This window comes from Chelmon rostratus, chromosome 21 (genome assembly GCF_017976325.1).
Source record: "Chelmon rostratus isolate fCheRos1 chromosome 21, fCheRos1.pri, whole genome shotgun sequence".
Lineage (NCBI taxonomy): Eukaryota > Metazoa > Chordata > Actinopteri > Chaetodontiformes > Chaetodontidae > Chelmon > Chelmon rostratus.
The window spans coordinates 14,461,938-14,472,717 of record NC_055678.1 but is presented as its reverse complement, the minus strand read 5'-3'; the positions used below and the strand labels follow the sequence as shown (position 1 = coordinate 14,472,717).

The 10,780-nt window shown below is 40.7% G+C and overlaps 1 protein-coding gene across 1 annotated transcript; it reads left to right on the top strand.

Moving 5' to 3' along the window:
- The first annotated feature begins 857 nt into the window (after nucleotides 1-857).
- On the top strand, nucleotides 858-9,964 carry LOC121624913 (cAMP-dependent protein kinase type I-alpha regulatory subunit). The gene is made up of 11 exons (XM_041962883.1): nucleotides 858-995; nucleotides 2,665-2,880; nucleotides 4,301-4,465; nucleotides 4,596-4,687; nucleotides 4,802-4,863; nucleotides 4,962-5,008; nucleotides 5,120-5,278; nucleotides 5,727-5,787; nucleotides 6,031-6,152; nucleotides 7,064-7,145; nucleotides 7,429-9,964. Exons 2-11 carry the CDS (start codon nucleotides 2,707-2,709, stop codon nucleotides 7,599-7,601), a joined length of 1,137 nt encoding a protein of 378 aa, XP_041818817.1. The 5' UTR covers nucleotides 858-995; nucleotides 2,665-2,706; the 3' UTR covers nucleotides 7,602-9,964.
- Nucleotides 9,965-10,780: the final 816 nt, after the last annotated feature.

The window sequence follows — 10,780 nt, the reverse complement described above, 5'->3', positions numbered from 1 at the left end:
AAAAATCGGTTGATTGGCCAATTATACTTTCTGTCTTGTCACGAGGAATTGTTTTGATGATTTCATTGGATAAAAGACTATCAAGCTTTTTTTTTTTCTTACTGCCCGTCTGTGCAGCGACACATCAACAGTCCTGGCAGAGACATTCAACTAGAAATAGAGTTTATTTGATATTGTTTGACCAATTTTTAAGATAAGAATATTACGTTTTTTTATTTTTCATACTTATTATCATCGTATTGTTTGTTTTCTCTTTCTTGTTATTATTTATTATTTTACGTTTATGTTACATAGCTTATCCCCAAATGCAGATGTTGAATACTGATACATTTTCCCTTATAATGTAATATATTTATTAGGCCACAGACAATAACAACAAACAAACAGGATTGTACAACTTGTATGTATGTTTTTCAATTGCCCTGGGTCAATAGTGGAATGTACATTTGCTGTAAAGTTGATTTTGTGAAGTACTTGTATTCGGTTAAGTATTTCCATTTTATGTTACTTAATACTGGTGCTCCACCAATGTTTTATAGAGATATATTATGCTATGAAACTACTCTTCCCTCCAGCATATCTGTCCCCAATGTCTGCGAAAGTACCCTCATGCTGGAAATCTTAAGATGTCCATTCACATTGCAGCTTGGTTTTCTCTTAATTAAAGACAGCACGGAGAGGTTCCCGTTATCAGGCTAATTTTTAATCAGATATAAATCGATTTTTTTTTTTTCATTTCGAAAGTATTTCCTTGACGTCACGATTTCCGTGCGGTCTCCTTTAAGGTTGCCAGGGGTTACGGGCTCACATGTCAGAACGAGGAGAATTGACGTCAGTGACGGCTGTTGATTGGTTCTCAGCCGTATCCGGTGGGGCAGCGGTCCAGGGCTCGGGAAAAAAATCGAAGCGAGAAGGATCTGGTAACGGTACGCTTTGAGAAATATCATCCATCCCGAGTCGCTATCGAAGGGCTCGGCAGGAATTTACAGTTTCTTGTGAGTATTTGCGCTTTTTTAGTTCGTGGATCATATGACCTCTGGATAGGTGAAATTTGTTTCCTCCGTCTCTCGTTTGTTTATGATAGAACTCAAGATGGCGTCATTGGAGGAGAGCTTTGCCTTTGCACGGAGCTAGCCAGCAAGGCATCAAACTAGACCCACTCTCTTTGAAATCGCTGCCCCAATATAGTCAAGCAAAAGTATAAGGCATGTATTATTTATTTGTATTTGGTGTTAACTGGTTCTCTTAGTTAAGGGTTGGTCGTATTTCAGCATTAGCCTGCCAGCCTGCAAGTTACTTGGCTGCATCCGTCAGCCTCCTCATGAAGCCTTTCTGACCTAGACGGTGTTACAGACAGGGCATTTGCCTCACACTGTATTTAAAGGCGATAACATTTACTCAATTTGTCGACTGCTACATGCGTTATTACCACGTACCACCCAGCAGACTCCGTTGTCACTTGTTCAGCAAGGTCATTTGTGGCTGTGTTTTCTTCAATTAAGCTAATTGACAGCCCGCCTCACAGCAGAGGTGGTGCTGCAGTTCACTAACTGAATTAGAGAATTAACACCTTAGTTGTACATCCTCACCACCTCAGATATTTCAAACTAAGTAAGATTTACTAATAATATAAGGCTGAAGAGCCTTGTTGTTGAGTCTTGTCTGTAATCTTAAGTCTTAATTTATACCACCTGGTCCAAATATAGTATCATTTACCACTTAGTTATTCCTGTGATAGGTTTAGCTTAAAGGAAGCCTGCCAAGTTTCCACCATGAGCGTGGTTAGTAGCCAGCCTCATCTTTGATAACATAGCTAGTAATCTCCCCTGGGCCTTTTCAGATTAGAAATGATCTGAATCCTATTATACTGATGCACATGCATGATGTACTTGCAGGGACTGGATGGATCGGCCTGTTTGCTCCACAGGACTCGCTCACTTGTTTGCTTGTCTGAAAAGCACATGTCGGCCACAGCAGAACGTCAGAGGCCTTCCTGTTTTAGACGAAACGGCTAGATCGAGTTCTGATCTGTCTGATCAGAGCCTGATCTGGTCTGTTTATTCATCAGAGCAGAGCGTGTATAGAAGCTCTGAAGAAGCTTCTATGGCAGAGGCTGATCACATGATCTGGGATCTGTTAGGCTATTTTGCTCAGCTGCAGCATTGTGACCAGAAATGTTGAAACCCAAAACATGAGCATTTGCTTTTATGGTGTGGTCTGTGTCACAGTGGATTGATTCACTGGCCTTCATTTCACCATTGCTCTAAAATTAGTCCTCGTGTGTGATACTGTCTCTCTGATAGAAGGCTTCATTCAGGCTGGTGAAAAACTTAAATTGTTTGGAGTAAATAAACCCAAGACAGACAGCGTGCCTGCCCCAGTTTGTTGTCTGTGGTCAGATATGTGTGATCACATCATATGACCAGTTTTCACTCCTGACACTCAGAAGCACTAAGGCTCCACTGTGCCAAAACAACACCCCACCTCTCACTGCCTTCTCACTCTGGTTCTATTTTTCTCACATCCTCACTTTTTCTGTCCATCCATCCCTCATCACGACACACAGACTCTTGCGTTGCTCTCCGGTAAGCCGGTGAATCCATGATGTGCAGCGATGATCTGATGTCATGCTCCTTTTTCCCCGCTACTGTCCACTCTCTCCAGTGCAAAGGTTAGAGGTCACAGAGCAGGGTTGCGGTTGTCGTCATGGCATCTGGAAGCACGAGCAGCGAGGAGGAGCGGAGCCTGAGGGAGTGTGAGCAGTACGTGCAGAAACACAACATTCAACAGCTGCTGAAGGACTGCATTGTCCAGCTGTGCACCTCCAGGCCAGACAGGCCCATGGCCTTCCTCAGGGAGTACTTCGAAAGGCTGGAGAAGGTTTGTGTGTATGTGTGTGTGTGTGTGCGCATGTGCTTGTTTTTCTTGGAACCCCAACACCGGAAGTCCAGTCATAGTGTGGGGACCAAAATGCCGGACCCCACAACGTAAATGATTACATTTTAGGGTGAACACTTGGGTTACGGTTAGGGTTAGGCAAGTCGTGGTTAAGATAAGATAGACTTATTTTATCTCAGGGTAAATCTACAGGAAATGAATGTACATCTGTGCAGAAATGATGTAAGCAAACATTTAGGTGTGTGTGAGTGTGTGCTTTTGCTTGTCCTTATTAAGAACTAAGCATTATTCACTCGTATATAACACCACTGTTACTGTCCCATAAGCCGGCTAATATTTGCCATCATAAGCTGCATTTATTTACACTTGGGCAGACTATGTGTCCTATTTATTTGTGAGACAGAATGTACAAAGCACGTCTGTAACGCAGTGGATGACATTGATGGAGCAATTTCTCAGTAATTTAGCCTGAAGTGTGTGTTTTTATGATATTATCAATAAATTTGCTTATCAGGTTTTGGGTAAAAACGTTTTTGACGTGTATTCCTGTCATCATTGTCGGAGTACAGCAGATACAGAAGAGTACAGAAACATGTAGCAACATCTAAACAGTGTTTGTTGCATTGGAAGAAAGCTAATTAGCTCTCAAATCAGCGTGTCGAGCCCACTTACAGAACAGTTGTTGTGGTTCGTCTATGTGCAGAATATTTCGTCTTTCCTTTTTTTCTGCGTTTTGTTTTCTTGTAACTGTGCATGGTGATCACAACACTATATCACAGGATTTTTTCTATACAATATATACATGCTTTGGAGCAAGTGCATATGTACTAGAGCTGAACAGTGAATCAAAATACTACTGAAATTGCAATATGACCAATAAAAAGCAGAAGCTTTTTTAGTGTAGAAAATGACATACCATTATAAATGAAGTATAAATGAAGTTTTGTGGTGCCACAGATGCCTTAGCCTACAAATCATATTCTCCCGATATAAGGGAACATTATTTGGTACAGACCCCAGCAAAATTCACAAAATTTCTATTTCTATTTTCAGTAAAAAAAATTCCATTTCTATCAAAATTCTGACTCAAATCACAATATTGTCAAAAATTATTTCAGTATGATTTTTCTATGTTTATTTTTTAAACATTTTTTTGTGCATATCTCAGCCCTAATTTGTGCCATTGGGGATCAAAAAGCCATGTTCAAAAGTCAGACATTAGTTTTTGTAGTGCTTTCATTTGATATTTTATTGTATGTTGTTTTTAGACGTACTTTGTGAAGAACATTATTGCACAGGAAATGCGATATTAATAATCCTCAACTTAACTTGGATAAGCTGCTGCAGCTATGAATCTTGTTGGCCAACGGTTGGCTGACTCAATCTCCTTCCTCCGTTCCAGGAGGAGGCCAAGCAGAATCAGCAGAAGGCCAGCAGTTCCCGTTCAGACTCGCGCGACGAGGAGGTGTCTCCCCCCATGAACCCCGTGGTGAAGGGTCGCCGGCGGAGAGGAGCCTTCAGCGCAGAGGTCTACACAGAGGAGGACGCAGCCTCATATGTCAGAAAGGTAGCCAAGCAGCTCTGAAGTCCACAAGAGTGTTGCAACACCTACATCGACAATCAGATACTATCGCTACCGAGAAAAGTTACCTAAAGTGAGTGAAAACATCTTAACATGTAACGTGTTGTTTTTTAAGGTCATTCCAAAAGACTACAAGACGATGGCAGCCTTGGCCAAAGCTATTGAAAAGAACGTGCTCTTCTCACACCTGGACGACAATGAGAGGAGGTACCTGCCTTTTAAACTGTGTTTTGTTTTTTTTTTAAACCTCTTTATAAATAAAGGTTTGATATTTGTGTAACTGTGTTCAGCTGATCAGCCTCCAAATCTGTTCCTTTCCAGCGACATATTTGATGCAATGTTTCCAGTCACCTACATCGCTGGAGAAACCGTTATTCTGCAGGGTAGGATCACAACTGTTCAGAGATCAGTTGAGCAAACATTTAACCCAATCATAGCACGTCTTTATGCAATGCTCAACTGTATTGTTGTGTGTACGCAGGTGACGAAGGTGACAATTTCTATGTAATCGACCAAGGGGAGATGGATGTGAGTATCCGGACCCCGCTCACAAATTCTTGAAAACGAATCTGATGTTTTTCCTTGTACAGAACATATTTGCAATTGACCACCTTGGTTTCCCCCCTGCTAATCTGGCAGGTGTATGTGAACAACGAATGGGTGACCAGCATTGGGGAAGGGGGCAGCTTCGGAGAGCTCGCCCTGATATACGGCACCCCAAGGGCGGCCACAGTTAGAGCCAAGACCAACGTCAAGCTGTGGGGCATCGACAGAGACAGCTACAGGAGAATACTTATGGTGAGGAGACATGTAATGCAAAGAAAGACCACTGCTTCTAAAGCTTGTTTGGATGTATTCTGTTCTAGTTTGGCTGCTGTAACAATATCCCCATAGTCTTTTTTTTTTTTTTATTAGTGGAGACTACTGTTATTTGCTGTCAAATGATCTTCTTTCCATTTCAGCATGACCCTCTTAAGGTTCATGCTGAAATGGGCCTTTATGTTTTCAGCCCCTGCAGCCTGGAAGCACTGCAGACGGATCTGCAGATAGATAGGCCGATTGCAACGAGGGCATTTAAGAATGTAGTGAAGGGTTTGGTGGTGATACTGTATGATCGTTTAGTGGGTTTTAATATTTGCATGTTTGCTGCTTGAAACACTGTAATGCTGCTATCTTGGACAGAGCTTTTATAACCACAGTTGGTTTAAATAAAGGTTTAATAATAATAATACATGTTTCTCTTTAGGGAAGCACTTTGAGAAAGAGGAAGATGTACGAGGAATTCCTCAGGAAAGTGTCCATTTTAGGTGGGTTCATTTTTATTCTTTTTTATTTTAATATCAGCCTCATCCAGACACTTAAAAATAGAAGAAGAAGAGCACGTTACTTGTGTTTGGTGCTGAGATCAAAAATAACCTGAAAGAGCACATAAAAATATCTCACTTAAAAACCAAACCAATAACAGCGCCAACCTTTCAAATGAGACGTAGACTTTTCAGGGTCGTCCATCATTTCAGCTGAATGCTGTCCTCTGTGTTCTCCCACCTCAGAGTCTCTTGACAAATGGGAGCGTCTGACAGTCGCTGATGCCTTGGAGCCCGTCCAGTTTGAGGATGGACAGAAGATTGTAGTGCAGGGAGAGCCCGGAGACGAATTCTTCATCATCTTAGAGGTACAAACGAACTTTCTCTCACACACACTCATGCCTTCACGCGCATTACGTTTGTCACAAGAACAGAATTTTACCTCTGAAGTCATTGCTGGGTTGTCCATCATTGCTGGTTATTTACTGAATCAGCTCATTATAGTTGAATAGTTAGATCAAAGAGTTTGGAAGGTGGTGGATCCACTTGTAACTCGGTCTCAGCAGTGGATCTTAAAATATTATTACCAGTTTGTTATCCGCACATGCACGCCCTCTTGTGGTGATATGAAGATGTTACCTCACCTGACACGTGTTTGATCCAGAGCTGAAATGATTAGTCAGTTAATTGCATATTTGCTAATCAGAAAATTAATTAGCAGCTATTTTCATGATCAAAGTAGCAAAATGCAACAATATGACAAATGCGAATTACATCTTCTTAAATATTATAATTTGCTGTTGTTGGGTTTTTTTTGCCAACATTATTGGCAGCATGATATATTTGTTTTATTTGTCTCACCAACAGCCTTTGACTCATTGGAAAAAAATCTTAAAATTTATAGATCGTAATCGTTCAATCAAGAAAATAATCAGCAGATTAACTGACCATGAAAATTATAATTTGCAGCCATAATTTGATCAATTGATTGATTTGAGCATTAAGAAAATCATAAAACTAAATATTAGATTTATCTTCAGTGAATTGTATTAAACTGTTGGAACAGAGCCTACACACATGAGAAAATCCCACCAAATTCTGTGGTATTTCAAAACTGTTTTCACATTATTAGATACATTTCAGTCATTCAGCTGCTTTAAAAATGCATTTTTAAGCAGATAATGGTTTTCCTCTTATGTCATGTGACTAAAATCTAGAGATAAAGATGAAGCTGCTTGTTGCAAACTGATCTTTACGTGTGCATGTGTGTGTGTTTCAGGGTTCTGCAGCTGTTTTGCAGCGTCGCTCAGAGAACGAGGAGTTTGTGGAAGTGGGGAGGTTAGGACCATCAGACTACTTTGGTAAGAACCGAAGCATCATCACAGCAGTCTTTGATTTCATTCTTGGTATTAATGTTATTTTGTGGTGCTGGTTTAAGTTTAAAAACATGCACTTGTGGCTCAAAACACATGACAAAAATGGGATTTAGCTAATTCCCGTGCCCCGAGTCAAATAGTGTGTGCTTTTTGTGACTACAGTACAATTCCTTGTTCAATGAATTGCACTCAGAATATCTCTGATTTTGCTTTCTGTACATTTGTGTGCTATTGGAATTTAAACTTTTAAACTTTTTGTGTTCTTCAGGTGAGATCGCTCTGCTGATGAACCGCCCCCGCGCTGCCACCGTGGTCGCCCGCGGGCCCCTGAAGTGCGTGAAGCTGGACCGGCCTCGCTTTGAGCGCGTCCTGGGTCCCTGTTCAGACATTCTCAAACGTAACATCCAACAGTACAACAGCTTCGTCTCGCTGTCTGTCTGAAGGGGCGTCTCTCTCTCCCACCCTCCCTCCCCCTCTTTTTCTCCTTTTTAGACCCAGGGTCCACCGACGCAATTTGCTTTTCGTCACTTTCTTCTTCTTTCTGTTGGCTTTTCTCCCGTTTTCGTTCGACACACAGAGAACATCTTGCTGTTACCACCCGTCACGCAGAGGTGACTTTCAGCCATTCACCAGCGCTTGTACCAGCTGCTGTACGCTACCTTATAGGCACAGTTACATCACGTTACCTATGTTATGTCTGTATTTGCTGGTTACGCTTTCTTTTTAGACTTAAACGCGAAGCAGGATTGTGAGGAGATCTGAAAGACATTCGGGTCTCAGGCCAATGAGACAGGACAATCAACCTTTACATGGCGCTTTTGGTGAATTTGTAACAGATTTATGTTGTAGACTGAAGTGAAGAGAGGACTGCTTCTTCCCGTTAAAGAGTTTCCTTTTTGGCGTCAGTTAGCCTGATTAGATATACAGCGTAGAGCAGAATCTAGAACCCGTAGAAGGCAGGAAGAAAATGATTGCATCAACTATTGTCAGACTTTTTTAGGTTTCAGCTGTTCGATGGTTGTGCTCCATTTGTTGTTTTTGGTTGGTTGGTATGACGAGACGACGGCGAGTCTCTTTTGCTTAGTTTGAGAGAGCCTGTACAACTTAAGGTTTTTATTTTATTGTGCAGCTACCAGGCTAGTGCCAAACGTTGAATTACTGTCACAATGCAAAGATGCATAACCGTGGAAATGCAGTGCGTGTTCTGTTCCCTGACCATTTGGATCTCCAGACAGGAAGTAGTTATTACCCTTATTGTCCTCTTTATCGGTAGAACAACCATTCAAGAACTGCCTTGACTATTCTGAGGGGAAAAAAAATGAAAGGAAAAAAAAGTATTAAGTGTATTTCAGTATTCGATTTTTTTAGTATATACCAAATAACTTGGTCACTCTTCTGCTATGGTTTGTAATCAAAATGTTATAGTATAGTTAAAATGATCATAGTTATATTATTATCATTGACTAAATGATAAACTTATGGTTTGGAGTGATGGTGATCTTTAAAAAAAATACGTTTAACTGTCTTTTGTAAACACTTATTTTTCCATAAATTCTATTTTAGGTGTCCAGTGCCACAAAGTAAATAAATGCTTCTTCTTGTCAGCTGACAAAACAGTATGTAATTGTATCGTGTAAAACGTCCTGGGTTCAACCTTTTTAAAATCGATCCAATGGGTAATTACAGGTTTATTGAAGTGAAGTCTTGAAAAAAAAAAACAAAAAAAAAAGGTGGTTTGTGGATTTCAGGACATCTGAAGTATTTATGTATCACAGGCGAGCTGACGGGCAGAGCGAGCAGATATTTATTTAAATCTAGTGTCATTGCTTATTGCCTATTGAAAAGGTGGCTGTCTTTCCATCAGAGTAGCTTGTGATCTGTTCTCTATGCTTACTTGGCATGATGTTTTTAGGCATCCAGTGATCCGGTGTGAATGGAAGCGTGTATTAAAAAGCGTGCCCTGCAGCTGTGTGCAGAAGCAGGGACTTTGTCAAATATTTGATTTGTTACTCCCGAGCTTAACTGCTTCATGACTATTTAGGTGGCATAAACTGTTAAGTCTGTCTTTTTTTCTTCTTTTTTTTTTTTTTAAAAGATATTTACCAAATCACACCATGTTGACTTCTGGATTTTAGGCTTAAACTCTTCATTCCTGCCTCACTGTCTGTTACCAGAAATGACATAGAACCGGTCATGTGTCTGTTTCTGTTCCGTCTCGAGAGGTCGGGACGCATGTTTGTACGTCCAAAAAAAAAGACGTGGTGCCGATTGCAGGGTAGTCAGGTTACTGAGAAGAGTTTTTCTTAATGGACATGAGTGTGTTTTTCTTTACCGTTTTATTGATCACCTTCATCTGTTCCGCCCCCCTAACCCTGAGGTTATCCTGGTGGATTTGGTGACACGCGGCTCTGTGTTCAGTGACAACACGTCCTGTGTATCCTCATCTGCAGGAAATGACTCCGTTAGGGCCGAGGGTTTGACTCACCTTTGTCGAAATATTTGTTTTCATGTAAATAGCAGCATCATCGGTTTTAGTCCAAAAATGTTTTTAACCACACTGCAATCGTCCCGGTTTGCCTTAGCTTACCTAACCTGGGCTTACAGTAGTAGTTAGTCACTCCTGCTAGCCCGACCTTCAGTGAGTTTGTTAGGCCTGCAGCGCAGAGAGCTGCGGGCGATCAGAGGACCATTCTTTTTCTATTCTACCCTGTATTCAGTTTGACCTCCTGTATGTGCAAAGATGTTTATCCTTTTGGTATAGATTGTTCCAGATGGCAGTTTAAGCAATAAAAAAGGAAAAACGATTCCGCTTTGTCTCAGGTCTTTTTTAAAGACTCGTTTTACTTTACCTGTAATGGTTGGTCAAGTTCAGGCTCCAGGTTAAGTCATTCCCTCCTTTTACTTTGACTGGGCTTTTTTTCTTTCTTTGTTTAACCAGTTTAAATTATGTGAAAAGTTTTTTTTTTAAGTCAGTCTCACCAGCACAGGGTATAATAGAGGGTTTGATGTGGCTATGAAAACAGGTGTAACACAACATCTGTCCACCAGGGGGAGACCTGTCCCTGTTCTGAAAAGCCTTTCGATAATTGATACTTATTCCTGCACCAAAACCCATATAAAAGTCTATTATATTTAAATCTATACCCACATTTTAAATGTTGTCTTTCCCCATTCTGCTTCTGTGAACTCTCATTGTTTGAAACATGCTTTGCCTGGTTTCTAATGCACTATATCACTCCATTTTTCCTTTAAGAGGATTTTTATGACTTGGCAAATTAGTTCATTTTTCCATGCAGCGATATTTTCAAATAATGAGCAAAAGCTTTAAACTTAATTATTAACAACTCTACTCGGCTCTGGGAAGCACCAACATTTGCTGCTTTAAAATCGTTGCTGTTAGTTGGAAAAATGTCCTAATCTGTCATTCTTCATTTTCCACAGCGGTTTGAAATTGTTTTTTTCCTGTTGTTTTAAAGGCTTATGTAAAAACGCTGTGGTATGGAAGTATTTACCTGCGGTAGAGAAAACGCTTTATGATCATGCCGCTTATCAGCCTCCGCGTCTGCTTTGTCAGGTTGGTGTCTGACTCTTTTTTGGCAGGACTTGCAAACTCTTAAAAA

Bases quoted from the DNA above. Each gene is read 5' to 3' on its own strand.
- LOC121624913 (XM_041962883.1), top strand. From the start codon at position 2,707: ATGGCATCTGGAAGCACGAGCAGCGAGGAGGAGCGGAGCCTGAGGGAG. The intron at 4,688-4,801 runs GTACCTGCCTTT...GTTCCTTTCCAG, and splicing joins CTGGACGACAATGAGAGGAG to CGACATATTTGATGCAATGT. The intron at 6,153-7,063 runs GTACAAACGAAC...TGTGTGTTTCAG, and splicing joins AATTCTTCATCATCTTAGAG to GGTTCTGCAGCTGTTTTGCA.